General features: G+C 39.8%; 1 protein-coding gene across 34 annotated transcripts in view; it reads left to right on the top strand.

The window, feature by feature from the left end:
- The window catches only part of ABI3BP (ABI family member 3 binding protein), a 500,595-nt gene that overhangs the window by 277,914 nt on the left and 199,225 nt on the right, over positions 1-23,456 (top strand). For 21 of the 34 annotated variants that reach the window (XM_068268429.1, XM_068268426.1, XM_068268410.1 and 18 more), the window contains 10 exons: positions 2,213-2,281; positions 2,997-3,056; positions 4,673-4,756; positions 6,194-6,268; positions 10,952-11,020; positions 11,935-12,003; positions 14,821-14,895; positions 17,958-18,029; positions 19,478-19,552; positions 21,768-21,839. In XM_068268429.1, the coding sequence (XP_068124530.1) occupies positions 2,213-2,281; positions 2,997-3,056; positions 4,673-4,756; positions 6,194-6,268; positions 10,952-11,020; positions 11,935-12,003; positions 14,821-14,895; positions 17,958-18,029; positions 19,478-19,552; positions 21,768-21,839 (720 nt within the window). Of the gene's footprint in view, positions 1-2,212; positions 2,282-2,996; positions 3,057-4,672; positions 4,757-6,193; positions 6,269-10,948; positions 11,021-11,934; positions 12,004-14,820; positions 14,896-17,957; positions 18,030-19,477; positions 19,553-21,767; positions 21,840-23,456 lie in introns of all 34 variants that reach the window. The other 13 variants (XM_068268431.1, XM_068268401.1, XM_068268430.1 and 10 more) reach the window with 11 other exon arrangements.

Here is a 23,456-nt window from a genome sequence, read left to right as displayed (position 1 = left end):
GTTGTGTTAGTAAATGTATATATGTAGTTTTATCCTCTTAACAAAACCTAACATTTTAAAATAGACACGGAGATTATTTTAACAGAATAATGTAAAGCTTTGACTTTGTATTCCAGCATTCCCTGAAGGAAAGACCAAACTGTTTCCACGGTTCCTTTTTTCCCATTATTGGTTTATTGAATTTATTAAACACATGGTTTTATTTTGACCAAAGATATGTTATCATATCCATATCCACATCATATCACAGAAGCACACTTTTATTTATAAGCTCAATTACATGTAATCTGTGCATCATAATAAAAGATTACGAAGTGCTTCCTCTAACAAAAGATGTAATTAGGAAGAAAAAATTGATTGGGCAGTACTGAGGCGGTGTGACGCGATTATTTAAAGGGTTGATCAGATTTTCCCAGCAGTGTTGTTCTTAACCATCCCAATTTCATCCAAATTCTTAATCTCCAAGGAATATTCAAAATGTCTTTATCAAAACTGCATCCAGCATCAAAACATGTGTTAGATAAAACCCTGCAAAGGTCTTGCAAAGGAATTGTATACAGCAAAGGCACAATATTCCTTAAGTTTTTAAATATTATGTGATACTACATTTATAGAAATGAAGAAACCAATAATTAAAGAGACTCTGGTCTCTTTTTTACCTGTTTTTGTCATAAAATCCTCTTAAGCATGAATGCCCTAGTTGAATCGCTGCATCCCCACAGCAGATTAATGATTTATTACAGAGGAATAGCCCTGCAAATCTCCCGGGCTCGCAGGGCTTTACTTCCTTGAAGAGGCAGAGCTTTGAGCTGTAGCTCTGCCTCCTCCGCAGTCAATGTCTGCTGATCGCCGCCTCTCCCCGTCCCTCTCAGTCTGCTTTCACTGAGAGGGACATGGAGGAAATGGAGATTGATTGCGGAGAGGCAGAGCTACAGCTCAAAGCTCTGCCTCTCCAGGGCAGCAGAATCCGTGAAACCGTTGTAGAACTTTGCAGGTCTATTCATCCTATATAATAAAACCCTAATGTCCCTGCGGCCGTCCCTGTGTAAGTGCTTTTTTGCACTGCGCATGTGCCGGGACAGACGCAGAGACGCTGCGGAGAGCCAGAGGAGGACGGGGCAAGGAGGGGTGGTTGTGCGTGTGCGCACATGGCAGGCACGTGCGTCGGGCATGCGTGCACGGTGGGTGCATGCGTCTGTCGCGCGCATGTGTGCGGCGGTATTAGTGACAGACCTAGCCCGTTTTTAAATGGGCTAAGTCACTAGTCTGTAATAAATCACTCATCTGCCGCGGGGATGCGCAATTCAACTGGGGCATTCATGCTTAAGAGGATTTTATGACAAAAAAGGTAAAGAGACCAGAGTCTCTTTAATTATTCATCTCTTAGACATGTCAGATTTGGTATAAAGCCCATCTACACTTTTGGGGGTTTTGTTTCCTCCTATTTAAGACTATGAAGGGCACCCCTCCTTCAAATATCTACCATCTACCATTATCTTGACCCGGACTCCAAAAGTCCCAGAGATGGCATCACACATAAGGCTTCAGTCTGGTTTCCATTGTCATCTGAAGGCAGGCTACCATTTATTGCAGTTGTTGTCTTCGTAGTTTAGTATGGCAAGAGGGTTGCTCTGCTAGGTTAGCGATGAACCATTCTATGAAGATTGGCTAAGAAAGCATACATTTTGCCAGGGTATGTAAACTTATGAGCACAACTGCATCTATGTGGCAGTAAAGCAGTAGACTAATGTTATATTTGCAACACAGACTAAATGTTTAACATTCAAAATGTGTCAGCTAAAAAGTGTAATCTAACCCTCGAATGAATAAATAGCTTATCATTTTGTAACACAACTGTGTAAACAGTCAGTTCATCTCTCTTCAGGATTACACAGAGCTTTCATTTGCAGAAAAGCTGTTTTCAGCAATCTGTCAAAGCATATTAACTGATATAGTTAGTTACTTTAATCCAATATGTTCTGGAGATTACCGTAACACGGTCAGGTAGCACTATCACCCATTTACCCATGCTTACATTTTAGCTTAAATCTATACAGAGACTGTGTGAAAATGTTCAGTGTGTGTGGCCTAGCAGGCATTATATGCAGGGATATCGTGAAGGTCAGTCTCTGGAAGCGGAGCTTGAGATAATGTTATTCTATAATACAGCATGATACTGTTTCCTAAGACACCTAACCTTTTCTTCTAACAGCCTCCCCCACAACTGCAGCCATTCCATTTACGAAAGAACTTCCAGTCATACAGCCAGAGACTGTACTGGGTAACTACAAAGGCTTTATCATGCTATCACAGCAGTATTTAGCTGCTTCACACTCTTACCTGTCTGTGGCTTCATTGAATGCTGTAAAGAGCTTTACAAATTTAGCATGGTCAAACTATAAATGGCATGGTGCCAAAATTCTCTGCATTATAGTTTGGGCTTCTAGTAATGCTTGCTAAATTGAGAAGGTTTCATGCCTGAAAGATATTTATCTTCCAGACAAGAGCCTTTCTAAGGTCTATGGCAAACAAGAAACTTTATCATAAAGAATATGTGGCTGTGTACAATACATGTCTATGAAAAGGCAAGCTCTAATGGACCATAGTGGTTAGTGTGATGAGCAAAGGTTCTCCTAACATAAAAAGCTCCACTGACTGTGGGAAGAATGAATTCAAGCCAAGTAAAGCCTCTAACCAATGGATAATTAACTCACCTGCCAGCTAACTGATCACTAGAGGGTTGTCGTTTACTGGCTAAATGCCTTTCTTTTCCTAGGTCAGTAAAATTTGCATGTTATGAGAAATATTTGCTCATCAATAGTTGCATTAGATTAGCAGAAACTACTTACAGACTTGATGCAATGACATGTCACAGCTGTAAAGTCTCTCATGCCATAAACCCTGGAGCAACCCTGTTTCATCATGTTTCTTATTCCATCCATTTATTTATAGCCATCTGAAATCCATTAGTTAAAATACTGATTGTTCCTTTTTAGCTAGTGATTGGCTGGCGCCACAGACGCCTGAAGGAATTACCATCCCATATACAGAGCCCGGTAAAGTTTTGAGTTTTTGTATTTTCCAAAACAAATGTTCGAATATTATAACACAGAATGAAATCCATGTTGGATCTGTGAACTTTATTTATCTTCATCTAATACTACATGTTCTTAATGGCCATATACTATAGATGACATTTTACTATACTACAGCTCTGTCACAAAACACAAACACTGTGATTAGGCTATGATGAAGCAGCCAGTCTCCATGGACTATATATTAGTTTGCTTTCCCTTTATGACATCAGCCATCATTGCCAGATCTGTAAAGGCCTGTACACACACTTGACTTATGGTGAGTACACACGGGCTACAACTGTCGCCGCAACCACGTGGCATGCGCACGTTGCGGCGACAGGTCGCCCGTGTGTATAACGCGCGCACCATGAACTGTCGCTAGTCAGAGCTGTTGCCAGGCAATTGGCGTGGCCAATCGCCGGCAACAGCTGTCGCCTCAACTGTCGCTAGTCCGCCATGCGTACTGCGTGTGTATGCGGACTAGTGACAGCAACACAATACAGTACTCATGGAACTACCAGCGGGGGGAGGAACCTTCAGCGACAGCTTCCACCGCATCTCTGTCCCTCTGTGCACCGTGTGTTGCACACGTCGCCGGTGTGCTAGCTACAAGCTACAACGGTCCCCCATGTGTACATACCATTAAAGAGGACCTAAACATATGCATAGGAAATGAAAACACAGAAGAACTAACCCTGTTTGTATTTAGAGATAAGAAGCTGCCTAATTTTCCCTTATCTGGAAGTACATCACTGTAATTTGAGCTGACACCTCTCTCTGATCTGTGCCAGTCTTTGCCATTCAGAGGCTATATGTAAACAGGATATTTAACCCTATATGTGCTCCCAGTAAACCAGGTAGTAACGGTTAAGCACCATCTCTGAGGAGATCTGTAAACAGAAACAAAGATTTTTTTTTTTACTGTAAAGGATATTATGCTGTTGCTTATCTATTAGAGCAGAGAGGAAATCCTGGGATTAGGTGCACTTTAAGTCAGCTGAGACGACCTCTAACAATTGCTTTAGCTGATTATCAGGCTTGTATATGGCAGCTGGTGACCCCCAACCCGTGAGCAATCTGCTGGGCGGATTTACTCACCGCCAGTGCTACCAATCCCCCACTGATCCCATTGTTCACTCCGCTCCCCCGCCCACCACGTGACATCATGCATGCACCGCTTGTCATCCCTCCGTCCTCCACCTGCCCCCGCATAGCAACACAGAACGTGGTCAGCTACACAGCTGAGACACACGTGTGCAGCCTGACCCAGCAATGTTAACCAAGGGGATCAGGTCCTCATTCCTGACCGGCCACATCCGACAAAGGTGTGTACGCACCTTTTGACAGAGCATCAGGAGACTTAGTCTGGTTATGCTAAATCTAAGTACCAGCTTTGCTTTTATCAATATGATTTATATAAGAGCAGCCTGTACAACGCACATGGGCAGCAATCAGATTCAGAGCACAGAGGCAGCGATCAGATTTAGAGTTCAGGTGTGTGTCTTGTTCTATAGCTACATCAATACTTCAGGCAGATGAAATGCACCATGAACGGATATTTGTAATATATCACAGTTAAGTGATGGTCTTTTCAGCAGGTGAAGAACCAGCACCTGCCGGTAGTGCACCCCCGGACGTAGGCATTGACTTGTCTCCTGAGCATCATAGGACCATAACGGGTAATGGCAGATTCTGATGTCATGAGTATTCTCCGTGTAGATTTAAATTAGATATGATCATTTTAGGATTAAAAAAAAATCTCTAATCTGAGTGTTATATTCAAGAGAGGTGATGAAAATGTGTTCTTTCTTCATGGTTCGTTATGCAGAAATAAAAACGCTAAAACATTCTCTTTCTGATTCCAGAATACTGACATGAGATTTGTGAAACAAGCTACAGATGTCATTCACCACACCCAGCTTTTTTGTAGATATTGGGTGTACATTTGAAAGAGTCACAAGCTAATTTCGGCATGGGCAAAAAATTGTTACAAAAATTGCAGAGAATAGCTGACAGTAGAATGTTGGTATATTTACTGATATACTACTAGATAATTCATATAGAAAAATATCAGTTATATTTGCAAATATTTTACTATAGGCTAACCTCTCCCTACTCTCACACTGAACCTCCTGGTGGTTCCTAACCTTAACCCCCTCCAGGGATGCCTAACCTTAACCCTCCCACCAGTGGGCAACTAACCATAATCCCTTCACCTAACTTTAACCCTCGGCATAAAAAAGGCACGCAATATAATATTGGCATTGGGGGCACCCGCTTAGTGAACTGCTGCTGCAAATAGTAGCTGCAGTTTGCACAGCAGGTGGCCCCGGAGCCCATTATATAGCAGGCACCCAAATTGGCTCACCTTTCTTTTATCTGTATTGGATATCAGCACTAGAATATTATCAGTTAGGTTCTACACAATCGTTTATATGTATAGTTTTTGTCTCGCACTCACTATGGGATTTAACTTGAGTTGGTGTAGGGAGTGCTGAGGCTGAAAAAGGGGATGCCCCCCCTCGTTAAATGTCAAAGTATGCACCTGCTAGCACATCCATAACCTTTATTGTTTCTTGCAATATAAAACCCAATGTTGAGCCACGTAGGGCCCCTTTGTCAAGGCAAGTGTTGCTCAGCTCTAGGCAACAATCTATCTACAGTTTTAATTGTTAAGTCCTATAGGGAGTAAAGACTCCTCTTAGCACTCACAGATGTGATGTGCATCCATCGAGCTGCTGCCTTTTCCTGTCTGAAAGTTTGACTTTAGCCAAATTTCAAATTTTTCAAAGACTGATTACAGTCAGGGACCAGGGAGAATGAGGAGAGGGACAATCAACACACACAGTTACAGTATATGGATCGAGCATGAACATATCTCTGTGCTTTCCTTGGGTAGCTTTGCAGGTAATCTGTTAATATATCTGCAGTGGAATTTACTGTAGCCATAGAAGTGCCTGGCCTGTGATCACTGTGAAAACCTGTTTTTACTCCAAGTATTTAAATTAGCATTTTATTATTTTGCTATCAAAGCCTGCTAATGTTCATATGCACCCGTTCATTAACAGATATATTAGTGCTTTTCACAATATTTTATTCCCTAATGGCTTTTTCAGCAAAGAAAGTACCAAAGCATGTTGACATACCACAAGTGAGCACTGTTATACCTATTAAACAGCACATGACCTCTGGTAATGGCCTATATGTTACTGCTTTCACATTTGATCCAAATGCACTAATTTATATGTGTACTATTTAGAAGAAAATGTTTATATGTCTTACCGAATGATGAGTAGCACATAATGCAATTGCATGCCTCTACTCATCGTGAGGTAAGACTTAATGCAGGTAATTCTGCTTACAGCAGTTTAATGAATATACTCCTAAGTCTTTAAGATTGCATCATTTCCAAAATTGCTTCAAGAATCCATAGATACTCCTCATGTATGTGTAATGCTACAGTTATTTAGTATGTTGGTCATCTGACCAGCAGAATTAGGTAGACAACAAATTAGAACCAAGACCAAGATGTCTTCTTAGGTGACAGAAAACAAAGTCCTTACACCTACAGAGGTAGCCCAAGTACAACAGTATTTGCAAGGCAAACTGCGCAGTCACATTCTGAGCAGACAGATGACCTCATTACTTGAGGATATGTTGATGTTAACAGGGAACATAGAGCAGAAATGCACATAAAAAAAGACAGTGATCTGAAAAATTTTAGATACCATACTCCAGCATATCAGCCAAACACTGGGAGGGTTGTATAGTGGTCCTAAAGGGGAATCAGCCCTTCACTGGCACTAGTGTATTGACAACCATCTCTTCAGCAGAAAGTTGCCCTTCTATGTGAGCCTGGGACATCTGGCTCTGGTGGTGACCAAAGTATTCCACATTTGAAACATCTGAAAGAGAAAAAAATACATATATACATTGGGTTCTGCTTCTCTATTGCAGTCACAGGATTAGCAAGACAAATGGCCCAATCAAGCTAACAAATGTGTTTCATTTCACACGAAGAATGTGCCATAGTCCTACTTTTAGATTAAAGACCTCTTCAGCAATGGACTCAGCTGAAGAAAAAGATAATTTAACTGAAAATGTACCTCCTCCTTTACAAAACAGTGAAAATTGGGTACGGTCTTGGTATGGTATTGATCCTAGTGATGTAAACATGTAAAACATTATTAATATCCTTACTTGCTCAGACCATTAATGACTACTAACATAAATTCCATGGAAATGAAAATAGGTGTTAAGGACTAAGAAGGTGGAGCTGCAAATATTGCACAACAAACAGGGTAATTCCACAAAAGGTTGGGAAAATTTACATGTGCAGACAACGCACGTAACGTTTGCGCAAATCACCTACCATAACACAAAAAACTACAGCATATGCCTGAAATGAAAAAAAAATGAATAAAAGAGCAAGCAGTAGTTGAAGCGCCCCTGTCGTTGTTGACTTTCAGAGCAATTCAAAAATTGAATCAACCCATCACTGGCTTGAAATGTGAAGCATTTAAGTTATCACAAGTGGCAATCTGGTTTTTATTTCTAATTGAATTAGTCTCAATATCTTATTATAGTTGGTTTAGTTGTTTACACTAAAGGAAATACTTCAAAAACGTGACAGCATTTTGCTTATTTCTATATATATGATTATATTTCTATGTGCTCTGCTGTAAAGGTTCTTTGCAGCACATGCACTTTATTTAGTATTGGGACCTCTGTGGGCCATACCCAAGACCCTCTGTCTCCCTCTGACTTCATCATGTGTAATTGCTAGTTATGACAGACAATATAACCTCAATATCAGTGCTAGAATTTTGATTCCTCCTATTGGCAGTTAAATGTGCAAATAATTATTGTTTACAGTTAACTGGCATTTGATAAAACAGAACACCAATGGTATTGAGGCAGAAATAAAATACTAAATAGCAGTAGACATATGGAGGATGACTCAAGAGAACTAGTGACCAGGAATTGGAGGATGACTTATAAAATGAGCAACCACTTCACCTCCGGGGGATGTAAATATTCGTCTATGAAAGTTAATAAGAAATGAATGGCAGATAAAATTGTTCTGGTGCTGAAGTGGTGACTGAGGTGGATGTCTGATTAGAAAACAATCTAGAGGCAGAATAGTAAGTATGTGTGAGGTAGATAAGTGAATAGAAAATGAGGATTGAAAAATTCACTGAGGCTTAAGCCTGAACACACTTTCAATTATGATTGGACAATCACTGACCAATGACCACGTAGTATGAGGGTTTACCAACACATAGTATTCAGTATCTGTTGACCCTCATACTGCATGGAGGTGGTTGGCCAATCACATTAAAGGTGTATACGGAGCCTTTGGTTGCATACACACATTCAATTTTGATTGGTCAATGATTGGCCAATTTTACCACTATGAGGATTTTAAATACAATGGTGTCGATTAAAAAAGCATTACCACATTCGGTAATGCTGAAAACAGCTGACTTTACCGAGCACTTAGCAAAATGTCAATTCATAAAAGCAGTTACCACATGAAAAGCTAAAATTCCAGAGCAGTATGGTAAATTACCGACTTGTGCGGTAAACACCTCCAACACATGTCAGTAAATGTCAATACATAAAGATTAGAGCACGCGGTAATGGCACAAAGAATACCGCCTGCTTTGAAGAGATAAGAGAGTGATAAGAGCAAAGTTAATGGAGAAGAAGTGAGATCTACCCAGGCAGCAGCAGCGAGAGCGGAACAAACCAGGCTTCCTGTGAATACCGTAGGCTGTGTGTTTAACCTCTTGTGTTCCTGCTTTTAAGATGTGTATTTCAGATCAGAAAGCATGGCATGTGTAAAGTGTCTTGAAGTTCTTCTAAGCTGTGGCAATTAAATAAATTGTTAAGAAAGACTAATAGACAGATTCAGAACAGACTCAGGACAAACAGAGGCAGTATAACAAAAGATGCACATCTAAAGGGGAGTTGGGGATGCCTCTCAATGCTGTGTCTGCACGGAGAACAAGAATGTAACAAAGGTGCTAAATTCACTGCACATTGATTGCTGTGTTTGTTGTCCCCATTTTATTGCCTGAAGAAGTGGGTCTGTTCCCACGAAACGCGTTGCAGATTTTGGGGTACTATTGAATAAATGTATTCGTTTGATTTGATGACAGACCTTGGTGTCTAATTATTGAGGGGAAGTCCACCACTTTCCCTCCTGGCAATTTTTAACAATTTTATATTAATTTTATTCTGCTGGCGCCTCTGATCACCTACCAGTATACTTGAGTCAACCCCAGGTGGAGGGGTGACCCTACCCCATTTTTTCTGTTCTACAGAGAGCGACTTCTTAATCCTGAGTGAGGACAGGTCTAATCTCCTCACCTGCCTATACAGTGGTTGCCTGAGCAGTAACCCATGTTTGTGAGTATAACCATCTCACTTATTAATTTCCCTTCGTATCTCTGACATACTACACCATATTGGGCTCTCGATTTCTCTCTTTTCTACAAGATTGTAACAAAACTCTTCTCATTAGACAGTTTACTTTGGTAAAACTCAGCACTTCTATCACAGCTGTGAACATTTTTATGAATTAGCAAACAAAAGTCTAAAATACCGAATGCGGTATTTTCCTGGCGAGATTTTTTTTTACCGCAAAGCCTTTTATGAATTGACCCCAATGTGCAGATTGTATAGGTAATCTCTCATACCATATGGAGGTGATGAAATTGGCCAATCAATATTGAAATGTGTGTACCAGGCTTTACTATAGACTGAGGTTTGCTACCACACATATTTATGTGTACAGCCAAGCAATACATTCCAGTCGCATGATTGGCTACTAATTAACCTATGCTTAAACTTATACTCCCATCCTAGACTAAAGTGCAAGTGAGCTATTAGTTTGACCCCACTATTTCAGATAAATCCACTAGGGTGCGAAACTCAGGCTGGTATTAGTGAAGCCTATTTTTTTAAGATTCAGGTGTTACCCAACTACCTGACAAAACTGGTCTCACCTATCTTTGATAGATTATACATTAGATTTTATTTTTAAAGGAATTGAATCTAATGAAAATCTATTCAGAATGGATGCATTCTCAATCGATGTGCAATTGTTTTGTCAACTGAACAGTGATTGTAAAGGCTGTCCTTTGTGGGATTGAGCAGCCATGAGTGAGGGGGATCATGGGCAGACTGTTACACAAATGAACCTGCATTAGCTTGCCACTGCATAGAGTGGTACAATGCTAGTGGCTGCAAGGGTAATTAGCAATATCAGGTAGATATCAGTTCTACACCACATCTAATTAGAGTTCCAGTACGTAAGTTTCACTTCTTTGCAGGAAAGTTTCATAGAACGAGTTGTCTTAGATGTATCACAAGCCAGAAAACACCCCACAGAGGAGGGAATACACTAAACAAAGGACTTTGGCCCATATGCAACTAACTTTTTCTCCTGAGATTTCTCCTAAGTGATATTTTCAAACTTGTCAATAAAATGCCCTTTAAATCACCACCAAGCAAGAAAATACTTAAAATAGTTTTGATAGCACTTTTGCTCCTGTTTTTTTGTTACTTCCTCAATTGCATGGTGCTGAAAAGTTGTTCCAAATAGAAAATTAAAAATGATCTCCTTTGCGAAAAAGTTAATTGCATATGCGCCCTTATCGTCTAAAATTAGAACAGAAATGTAACACAAGCATAAAATAAATAGATGCAGGGATTGTCAGTTTAGAAGATGTGGTACAGTTATTAGTAATTACAATTGTGTGTCCAGTGAAACAATTTGCTTGTCATGTGGGGGTGTTTTTTTTGTTGTTGTTTTTTTCTAAATCACTTGCAAATGAATAACAACTGTCAAAAATCCATTTTAGCAGCAAAACAGAAAAAGCCTGTTTATGGTTCCACCTCAAAGTCCACTTTGAAGAAGACCCAGACCTATCGTGGTAAATCATAGTTTTATCACTTTTTAGGGAACATTTTATAATTTTACTTAGGAAGTATTGCATGAGACAGATCAATTAATTTCAACAACAGTGATTTTGGCAATAGCCATCACCAAAGAGTCAGCATTTGTCCATTATATAGCCGAACTTTGTTTTTGGTTCCTGGGGGTGATTTTTTTTTTTAATACAAGCTATTACAAACCCGAAAGTCCTCCTAACACATTTTTTTTTAGTTCTGAGAGGGTTGTTTACTTTGATGCCAAGCAAAGGGGCTACTCTGTAGATTAACCCAGATTTAACAGCTACTGAGCAGTTAAAAGATCCTCAGGTTTGTGGGCTGTTGGGCACAGGGTTATGGCTACAGACATGCAAACTTGATGGAAGGCAAGTAATAGTTAGTATTAGTTTCTAGGGTGCAGTGAGTAGAGTTAACTGTTAAAGTACCCATTAACGGTACCATTTTTAGTGAACAATTGTATTTTCAATATTGTTTGAAAGCAGAGAAGCTGGTGGGCCCAATCAATCCCGAAGAATCTTATTATTGATTTCTCACTTTTCTGATTTTCTGTTTATCCAATTTATGAGTAGTATTTTATTTGTAATTTTTAGCATCAACAAATGCAAAGAATGTAAAAAAAAATCTGAAAAGCTGAAAATTAGTCATGTGATTGGTCTAAAATTATCACATTCTCTGATTGGTCCATTGCTTCCAAGTTCTGTGATTGGGCATAATATTACCAAGTCGTTGTAAATTGGATTTCTGCTCAATTCCCATTTCAATTCTGCGGAATTCGAATGAGCATCTCTAGTTATACATATTGGTGTTTAAAACAGAAGTTTTAGTGCTTATTTGGTATAAATTTACCTTAATTTCTACTACATTGTCAATAAGTTAATATAACAATTTTTTACAGCAACAAGTCATCCTGTTCCAACAAAACAAACCAACCCGTCATCAAAAACACTTGCAAAAGCCACCACTGGTAATGCCTGTTTTATACAACGTAGTCTGTAGCGCTTCATAATCATTGCACACTAGTGATCATTGCTCCAGCATCTCTGGCTGCTTACGTGTACACAATTCATGCAATCCATTGTGGTTAGTGGTTATCACAGCTTTACTGCTGCCATGTGACTCTTTCTGCAGTAGCATCCTCGATAAGTGTTTGCAGTAAGCTTGGCTTTTTTCTGCTACAATATGACTTTTGTGTCAATTATACATGTTCAATACTCTTTAGTCCTCTAAAAGTGGAATAATCTGGTCAAATGTACTTTGAACAAGAATACTTCTGAAGAAGAAGTCTGGCACGATATGCTTTTTACTGTAATCTACACCACTGGAGACCTTGAGGTAGAGGTATCAAAGTAAACATATACAACCAATCAGGTTTTCACTTTTAATAAGGATAAATATAAAACTTTTGTGCACAGTAACCCATAGTAGCCAATTTGATGTTACTTGCTATGCTTTTATTCTATTTGAGCTGTTACAGAAATGAAACCAGACAACTGATTTGTTGATAGGGGATGAAGCAAACTTTTAGCAAGTACTGTACAAGCCCGTAGATATACAGTGGCTTGCAAAAGTATTCGGCCCCCTTGAAGTTTTCCACATTTTGTCACATTATTGCCACAAACATGAATCAATTTTATTGGAATTCCACATGAAAGACCAACAGAAAGTGGTGTACACATGAGAAGTGGAACGAAAATCATACATGATTCCAAAATTTTTTTACAATTAAATAACTGCAAAGTGGTGTGTGCATAATTATTCGGCCCCCTTTGATCTGAGTGCAGTCAGTTGCCTATAGACATTGCCTGCTGAGTGCTAATGACTAAATAGAGTGCACCTGTGTGTAATCTAATGTCAGTACAAATACAGCTGCTCTGTGAGGGCCTCAGAGGTTGTCTAAGACAATATTGGGAGCAACAACACCGTGAAGTCCAAAGAACACACAAGACAGGTCAGGGATCAAGTTATTGAGAAATTTAAAGCAGCCTTAGGCTACAAAAAGATTTCCAAAGCCTTGAACATCCCACGGAGCACTGTTCAAGCGATCATTCAGAAATGGAAGGAGTATGGCACAACTGTAAACCTACCAAGAGAAGGCCATCCACCTAAACTTACAGGCCAAACAAGTAGATCGCTGATCAGAAATGCAGTCAAGAGGCCCATGGTGACTCTGGACGAGCTGCAGAGATCTACAGCTCAGGTGGGAGACTCTGTCCATAGGACAACTATTAGTCATGCACTGTACAAAGTTGGCAAGAAGAAAGGCATTGTTAACAGAAAGCATAAGAAGTCCCGTTTGCAGTTTGCCACAAGCCATGTGGGGGACACAGCAACCATGTGGAAGAAGGTGCTCTGGTCAGATGAGACCAAAATGGAACTTTTTGGCCAAAATGCAAAACGCTATGTGTGGCGGAAAACTAACACTGCACATCACTCTGAACACACCATCCCCACCGGGGGTGCATCTCTTCAGCAGGGACAGGGAAGCTGGTCAGAGTTGATGGGAAGATGGAGGGAGCCAAATACAGGGCAAACTTGAAAGAAAACCTCTTGGAGACTGCAAAAGACTTGAGACTGGGGCGGAGGTTCACCTTCCAGCAGGACAATGACCCTAAACATAAGGCCAGGGCAACAATGGAATGGTTTAAAACAAAACACATCTATGTGTTAGAATGGCCCAGTCAAAGTCCAGATCTAAATCCAATCGAGAATCTGTGGCAAGATCTGAAAACTGCTGTCCACAAACGCTGTCCATCTAATCTGACTGAGCTGGAGCTGTTTTGCAAAGAAAAATGGGCAAGGATTTCAGTCTCTAGATGTACAAAGCTGGTAGAGACATACCCTAAAAGACTGGCAGCTGTAATTGCAGCAAAAGGTGGTTCTACAAAATATTGACTCAGGGGGCTGAATAATTACGCACACCCCACTTTGCAGTTATTTATTTGTAAAAAATGTTTGGAATGGTGTATGATTTTCGATCCACTTCTCACATGTACACCACTTTGCATTGGTCTTTCACGTGGAATTCCAATAAAATTGATGCATGTTTGTGGCAGTAATGTGACAAAATGTGGAAAACTTCAAGGGGGCCGAATACTTTTGCAACCCACTGTATTAAGGATAAAAGTTAGGAGCTTGCAGTTCACATTTGTATATTGCAAGGATTAATGGCTAACACTATTTCAGTTTGTCTATTTTTTATATGAATAAAAAGTGCAGTCTGTCAACAATACTACAAAAATTTCTAGATAGGAATGTCAAAGTTTGCTGCCAGTCACTGAAATAGTCAAAGAGTTGAAAAAAATAGCGACTGCCCTGTGCAGCTAAGCTAAGTACTCCTGCAGCATGGAGGGTGTTTTTTAGAGAATCTCATGGCACCAGTTGTCCATACAGTGTACACAAAAAACTGATCGTGAAAAATAAGAGCAATTTGAGTGTACTGTAAGTTTTGGGAGGCTAGCTGCAGAATGAAATGGAAAGATCATTTTAGTTTTAAATTGCTAAAATTACTTGTAAAGTACTTGTTTATAATCTTGGCAATTTGATAACAAAAGTGAAATTTCCTTGAAGCACAATTCCTTAGGTTTCAGGTTAATATTGTGAATTTAATGTTACTATTCAGTTTGACACAGAAATTAGATAAGTACAAAAGGCAGCAAACACTTTACCTTGAATCCTCTGCCTCAATTGGTTCCCGGCAAGTCTTTTCCATTGCAAGCTTAAACATGCATTTCAGTTATTTAAAGGGAAAACTGAATTACTATTTTTGAAATGTCTTTTTCAGCATTTACTCCAGGTCACAATATTGTTACTACGCCACAAAGTGTTGTTAAGACTGCAGCACCTCCTCCCATGCCTGGTAAAATGTTTATATTTTTAGCAATATGTTTTAGGCAGTAGGTAGGCATTGGCTCAGAATTATATGTGAGACAGAGCACTTTTGTTTTTAAAATAAAAAAGTAATCTGTACCCTCATATATTATGGAGCAGAAAAATTGTTTCTATCTTCACTTTGTTATGGCTTATTCTTCTTGAAAGTCTGATTTCTGATTCTTTTTTTCTGATTTCTTTTTGTTGCTGTTGATGTTGTTGTTTTGTTTTAATTCGAGTTTCCCACAACTGTTTACAAACCTTTACTAAATAACATGTCTGGACAATGCTAGGTAGGGCAGTAAGGGTTAGGCATTAAGAAGGGGACAATGGTAGGCAGGGAACTTAGATTTCGGTTTTTATATGCAAACTAATCATATTGAAATTGGTTTAGGTTAGGAAAGCAAATGGGGTGAATTTAATATCACATGGTAAAAACAGCATTGCAAAGCCAATTTTGTAGAGTAAAGATATGCACATTTTACTTACACTGGCTTTAGGCTTTCCAAAATGAACATGCCCCTATTTCATCTGTACCATGGCATGTCACCCCCAGTATGTACAATACAAGATGTTGATAGGTTATAGATGTGATACAAACCAGCAGATTTAGATGTATGTCTTGCATTTTAAATATTGGAAATAATGGCTGGCATTTTCACTCAATGTGCTCAAGTAATATATTAAGAAGGTTACTTCCTGCTCATGTAAATCTCAATACTTGTGGTTAAGACACCCATATTGTGGCATATTTGAATTTCTCTTGGAGACATCCCATTGGTACATTGGCCTGGATCTGAGAATGAGTTAGTTACCATGTTCAAATCAAGTAGATATAGTTTATAAAATCAAAATATTTCTGTATAATGTGGTAGTTTTTTTTAATTCTTCGTATGAATAAGTAAGGGGTCAGAAAATTACCTTTTTGACAACTTATAGTGCATCCGGAAATTATTCATAGCACATCACCAAGCATGAAGTCAAATGAATTGTCTGTAGTCCACCGAGAAAGGATTGTCTCGAGGCACAAATATGGGAAAGGTTACCCCAAAATGTCTGCTGTTTTGAAGGTCCCAATGAGCAGAGTGACCTCCATCATCTGTAAGTGGAAGAATTTCAAAACCACCAGGACTCTTCCTAAAGCAGGTTGGCCATCTTAACTGAGCAATCAGGGGAGAAGGACCTTAGTCCTGGCTGGAAAGTGTAATGGTTAAGGGCTCTGCCTCTGACGCAGGAGACCTGGGTTCGAATCTCGGCTCTGCCTGTTCAGTAAGCCAGCACCTATTCAGTAGGAGACCTTCGGCAAGTCTCCCTAACACTGCTACTGCCTATAGAGCGCGTCCTAGTGGCTGCAGCTCTGGCGCTTTGAGTCCGCCAGGAGAAAAGCGCGATATAAATGTTCTGTGTTTGTTTGTTTGTTGTTTAGTCAGGGAGGTGACCAAGAACCTGATGGTCACTCTGTCAGAGCTCCAGAGGTCATCTGTGGAGAAAGGAGAACCTTCCAGAAGGAAAACCATATCTGCAGCAATCCACCAATCAGAACTGTATTGTATAGTGGTCAGATGGAAGCCACTCCTTAGTAAAAGCCACGTGGCAGCCCACCTGGAGTTTGTCAAAATGCACCAGAAGGACTTTCAGACCATGGGAAACAAAATTCTGATGAGACAAAGAACTCTTTGGTGTGAATGCCAGACATCACGTTTGGAAGACACCAGGCACTGCTCATCACCAGGCCAATACCATCCATACAGTAAAGCATGGTGGTGGCACCATCATGCTGTGGGGATATTTTTCAAAGGAACTGGGAGACTAGTCAGTATAAAGGGAAAGATGACTGCAGCAATATACAGAGAGATCCTGGGTGAATACCTGCTCCAGAGCACTCTTAAACTCAGACTGGGATGACAGGTCATTTTTAAGCAGTTCAACGACCCTAAGCACAAAGCCAGGGTATCAAAGGAGGGTTTTAGGATTGAACATCTCTGGAGAGATCTTAAAATGGCTATGCACCAACGCTTCCCATCTAACCTGATGGAGCTGAGAGGTGCTGCAAAGAGGAATGGGGAAACTGCCAAAGGATTGGCGTGCCAAGCTTGTGGAATCATATTCAAAAACACTTGAAGCTGTAATTACTGCCAAAGGTGCATCAAAAAATATTGAGCAAAGGCTGTGAATACTTCTGTACATGTAATTTCTCAGCTTTTTTTATTTGTAAAAAAAAAAAAATTGCCAAAACATCAAATCAGCTTTTTCATGTTTTCATTGTGTGTAGAATTCTGAGGAAAACATGCATTTACTCCATTTTGCAATCAGGCTGTAACATAACAAAATGTGGAAAAAATGATGCACTGTGAATGCTTTTTTGGTGCACTGTATGAAAGGTAGGCCAAATAGCACAATCAGTCCACAATTTCAATTACCCCACCTCCTTTATGGGGGCACACAATGCTTTTGTCCTTTACTGGCACTGCCCTCCACACAAGGTACCCCAAATGTTTAAAGGCATTTGGATTGTTAGATTTCAGGAAAGGGTGCCTGCATGGCCTTTTCCTCCTGGCCCAAACTTTTTATGGCTGGTTAAGGAGTCAGTAACTATCTTGTGTGTGCTGGGGAAGCTAACAGTTTAAGTTAATTTGATAATTGTGAAGAATTACTTTGGATAAAGAACTAATTTATAATCCTGTTGGTCAGGGTCTAGTTTTAGTCTAGTGCAATTTGTTAGACTTTCTTATTGAGATAAAAAAAGCACCATTTCCATAGTTACATAGTTGTTTGGTTGAAAAAAGACATCCGTCCACCAACTCAAACCAGAAAAAAATTAAAAACACCATCCTGCACCTGCACATATCCCAGTTGATCCAGGGGAAGGCGAAAAACCATAAATATAATATCAGTTATGTATTTACCTGTTTGGCCAGAATTAAGCTCTACGGTGAAAATGGTAGTTATACATATTGGTGTTAACAACCAATATTTTTGCTGGTTATTAGTATAAACTTAATTTCTATTAAATTGTCAATCAGCCAATATAACTAATACTTTTTTTTGCAGCAACTACAAGCCATCTTGTTCCACCCAAACAAACCACCTCCTCATCAAAATCTGTTGTAAAATCCACCACTGGTAATGCCTGTTTTATACAACGTAGTCTGTAGCGCTTCATGATTATTGCACACTAGCGATCGTTGCTCCAGCATTTCTGGCTGCTTACGTGTACACAATTCTTTCTGTCCATTACAGTTAGCTTGACTACTGTCATGTAACTCTCTCTGCAGTAGCATCCTCCATAAATGTTTGCAGTCAGCTTGGCTTTTTTCCTGGTACCAAATGACCTTTGTGTCAGTCGTGCATATAAAATTCTCTTTCACCTCTAAAAATTCTGTAGAAGAAGTATGGCATAATATGCTTTCTTCTATAATCTGCACCACTGGAGACCTTGAGGTAGAGGTATCAAAGTAAAGTGAATACAATCAATCAGGTTTTCACTTCTAATAAGGCTAAATATAAAACATTTGTGTGCAGTAAGTTCAATAACCCCAAGCAGCCAATTAGTTTCTTATAGAGCAATGAAAACAGTTGATTGGCTGATTTGGGATAAAGCAAACTTTTAGCAAGCACAGGCCTGTAGAGATGTCAAGGACACATTTTTATTTGAGAAAAGCTTGGAGCTTTCAATTCAATGTTCTATATTGCAAGGATTAATGGCGAATACTATTTCAGTTTGATTACTTTTTATATGCATTTAAAGGGACTCCGAGCTCAAAATAAAAACGAAATTGGAACTCACCTTCATTGGAATAGTCAAGGAGTTGAAAATAACTAACAATGCCAGTTTACATGCAGTAAATACTCCTGCAGCAAGGTGGGTGTTTTCTTGAAAGAATCTCATGTCAACAGTACTCCATGCAGAGTACAAAGAGGACTGTTGCCATGGTTGCAAGAAAAGCTTAATTTGAGCTTACTCTAAGGTTTGGGAGGTTAGCTGCAAAAATAACTTTCGACCCCCTCCCAACCACCTAACACCAATCGGCATTGGGAGGGTGGCTGCCCCAGGACCTCCTAACGCCGAAAGGCGTCAAGTCCTGGGGCGGGGTTTGCAGGTGATAAATGACGGAGGTCCGCACCGTCATCAGTCTATCAGCGGCTAGGAGATTGTTAAATACCAAAAACGCCATCTGTTTACATTGTAAAGTGCTGCAATCTATGGCAGCGCTGTATTGGGGACAGCCATGTCACTTTGCTGTCCCCTAGAGTGGCTCAAGAGCGATAGACTCTCATAGGCTGATGAGGCTGATAACCCTATGGTGCTGAACTACTTAATTATTATTATTTATAAAGGGCCAACATTTCCCTTTAAGCAAAAATCCTTAGATTTGAGGTTAATAGTGTGTATTCAATGTTACTTTTCAATTTGACATAAAATGAGATACGTACAGAAGGCAGCAAATACTTTATCTTGAAACTTCTGCCTCATTTGGTTCTCGGCAAGCCTTTTTCATTGCAAGCATAAGCATGCATCCCTATTATTTAAAGGGAAACCTGAATTATTGTTTTTGAAATTTCTTTTTCAGCATTTACTGGAAGTCACAATATTGTTACTACACCACAAAGCGTTGTTAAGACTGCAGCACCTCCTCCCATGCCTGGTATAAAATTTACCTTTTCAGCTATAAGTTTTAAACTGTAGGCAGGCCTTGTGTCAGAATTATATGTGAAACAGAGCACTCTTGAAGTGTATCAGTTGTCTGTATCCTAATATATTATGGAGCACCAAAGGTGTTTATAGCTTCACTACATTAGGGCATATACTTCGTGAAAGTCTAATTTCTGTTTTTTTTAATACTATTTTCCTATAAATGTTGACAAATATTTACTGAAAAACATATTTGGATATTTCTATGCAGGGTAATTTGGGTTATGCATTAAGAAGGGGACTGTGAAAGGCAGAGAAAGGCCAGAAAAGCCAGTCCTCTGATTTGGCCTATGTGACCAGCATTCGGGCGGAATCAGCAATGGCAACTTTGTAGACTGCAGTCTGTTCAGCCTAACACAGGGTAGTGTGATGTCGGGGTCTCCTAGCCCCGCCCACCTGCCAAAGCATGTGCAGAAAGGAGGGATTACATAATGTGCATTTGGGACAGTTAGCTGAAGCAGTGGGTGAATATTTAACCAACTGGAAAGTTAGCGAGTAGCTCTAATGGAGAACATACATTTGAGTGAGTCTGTCATGAATACAAGGTGAAACACTCTCGCACCTATTTTTCCTTTTATTTATCTATAGTTGGTTGGGACTGATGCTGGAGAAGTAGTGAGTATAGGAAACCAATATGATGTTTAACAGGTCCATCTTTAATACTCTCCAGAATCAGTGAGGTACCAGTGTGGGATAAACCAGTAAGAAATTGGGCTTTGAGAGCATGGGCATGCTGCATGTACATAAAGTCATACATGGTGTTTTTGCTAATTCTGACAACAAAGGATTGTCCCAAAGAGGCATAAAATGTTCCCAGGTCTTTGAAGGGAGGATTTTGCAAGCATGATTCCATACTCTAGACTAAAGGCCTGTAGAAGGATAGTATTCTGGGAGGCGCTGCCGGGAGACTTGGGCGCAGGATACAGACGATATACAGCTTACCCTGCTCGCGCACAAGTCCTGGCGGCGTTAATTACTATTCCCCCTCCCCCTCGGCTTCCGGCTATTGCTGAAGGTTGAATTGGTGTTTTAAAGGTAACTTCAGCCCCCTCTTCTGACAGCGCCAAAGTTACTCACTGTGAGCTGCTATAGCTGTAATTCCTATTACGGCCTATGGTGGCACCGGCTGGGCACAAATCTGCTGCGCTGGATTCAACATGCTCATTCTGGGAGTTTTGGAGGCACAGTGTACCTTTGAGCAAAGCAAAGGGGAGGATACATGTTCTCTCAGTAGCAGAGAAGCCCAACAACTCTGGGGCACAGGGGGGTTGGTGCTATAAACCAATGTATTTTAGGGAAGATATATTTAGATTTTACAATGCAAACTAACCATACTGGAATTGGTTTGGATTAGAAGAGCAAATGGCGTAAATGTGGGATTACATGGCAAAAACAGAATTGCAAAGCCAATATAGTAGAGTAAAGATAAGCACATTTTTATGAACACTTCTAATTATTGGCTTTATTGGCTTTAGGCTTTTCCATCTGTAACATAGCATGTCACCCCCATTATGTACAATACGAGCTGTTAGGTTATAGACGTCATATAACCCATCAAACCTCTACACATGCCTTGCTTTTAAAGTATAAGAAAGAATGGCTGGCATTTTCATTCACTGTCTTGAATTAAAGTATTAAGAGGGTTACTTCCTTCTCATGTGAATCTGAATACTTGTTAATATCTTTTTTTCAGGGAGATAATATTGTATTTGTGGAATTTGGAGCCCTCTGCATGTCAGGTGCGATGATCAGCTCCACTGACATTAATAGTGGTTAGCACACACTTATAATGGCGTATTTGAATTTCTTATGGAGGCATCCAATTGGTCTATTGGCCTGGATCTGAGAGCAAGTTATTTATTGAAATCAAGTAAAATTTTGCTCTTCAAAACTGGAACTGGATAATTTTGAAGAATTACTTTTATCAAAGCACTAATTTTGGCCAGGGTCTAATGTAATTTTCTAGGCATTCTTATTGAGAAAAAAACACACCATCTCCATAAATATAAAATAATTTGTGTATTTGGCTTTTTGGACAGATTTTAGCTCTGCAGTGAAAATTGTAGTTATACATATTGGAGTTTACAGGAGATGTTTTTGGTGTTTTTTTTAGTATAAAATTCATTTCTATTAAATTGCTAATGAGGTAATATAAATGTTTTTTACAGCAACTACAAGCCATCATGTTCCACCCAAACAAACCACCCTGTCCTCAAAAACGCTTGTAAAAGCCACCACTGGTAATGCCTGTTTTATGCAAAGTAGTCTGTAGCGCTTCATGATCATTGCACACTAGCGATCATTGCTTCAGCATTTCTGGCTGTTTACGTGTACACAATTCTGTCTGTCCATTATAGTTAGTGGTTATCACACCTTGACTGCTGTCATGTGACTTTTTCTACAGTAGCATCCTTAATAAGTGTTTACAGTCAGCTTGGCTTTTCCCTGCTTCAATATGACCTTTGTATCTTACATGTATCTTACATGTACAATTCTCTTTACTGCTCTTAAAATAGAGAAATGTCAAAATATTGTACTTTAAAGAATACTTCTATAGAAGACGTATGGCATGATATGCTTTCTTCCATAAGCTGCACCACTGGAGACCTTGAGGTAGAGGTATCAAAATAAAGCAAATACAACCAACCGGGATTTACATTTTAACAATGCTCAACATAAATCGTTTGTGTGCAGTAAGTCCAATGACCCATAGTAGCCAATTAGTTTCAATGCTTTTATACTATTAGAGCTGTTACAGCAATGAAAACAGACATCTGGTTGGTTACTATGGGGTAAAACGAGCTTTAAGAAAGCACATGCCCACAGAGATCTCAAGGACAAATTTTATCTGAGAAACGTTTAGGGCTTGAGCCTACTAACGCAGTTGTGCGCAGTTGTGTCCGCTTTTCAGCAACACATCAATGTTACAGATGCTGAAACGTGGACACAACTGTGTTAGTGGGCTCAGGCCCATAAAGCTTTCAGATCAGCATTTTATATTGCAGAAATGAATGGCAAATACCACTTCAGTTTGATTACTTTTTATATAAATATAAAGTGCAGTCTGTCCACCGTGCTCACAGAAACTGGTAGACAGGAATGCCAAAGCTTGGTACTGGTCAGCGGATTAGGCAAGGGGTTGAAAATAACTAACAATGGTGGCTGACCTGTTTAATAGTTATTCCTGCAGCATTTTCTTTAGAGCCTGTTTCCACTACACCCAGATTGGATGCAGAATGGATGCAGACAAACTGACTCCAATGAATGCCTATGGGAAAATCTGCATCAGAAAAATCGCATTTAGTGGAAACAGGGCCATAGGCATTAATTGGAATCAGTTTTTCTGCATCCATTCTGCATCCAATCTGCATGTAGTGAAAATACTACCAGTTCTCCAGAGCACTGTTACCATGGTTGCAAAAAAGTGCAATTTGAGCTTACTGTGAGTCTTGCAAGGCTGGCTGCAAAAACAACCTTTATAGCACGTGTATACATTTTTGTCAATTTTATAACAAAAAGTGGAATTTACCCGTTATTATCATTAATTAAAGTGAATTATCATTGTTTAAAGTGAACTTAGAGGAAAATAAGAGCCCCAACAGGGTACTTTCTTTGGGAGGGAGAAGTCTCTACACCCTAAAGAGGCTTCTTCTGTCATTCTCAGCAGAGGCAATACAATGGTGGGTCCCACGAAATACCACGTATCGCGCTGCGTGCAAGTGCACTAGCAGCTTTCTGCATGGGCTCTGGAAAAAATGGCCGAACCTCATAGAGTCCACTCTACTGCAATGGCATGAGCAACTCATGCCTGTGTAGTAGAGTGGACCTGATGGGAGTCAGCTATTTCTACCGGAGCA

This window comes from Hyperolius riggenbachi, chromosome 2 (genome assembly GCF_040937935.1).
Source record: "Hyperolius riggenbachi isolate aHypRig1 chromosome 2, aHypRig1.pri, whole genome shotgun sequence".
In the NCBI taxonomy this organism is placed as follows: Eukaryota; Metazoa; Chordata; class Amphibia; order Anura; family Hyperoliidae; genus Hyperolius; species Hyperolius riggenbachi.
The sequence above is the reverse complement of the archived record's forward strand: the minus strand, read 5'-3'. Positions and strand labels throughout refer to the sequence as shown.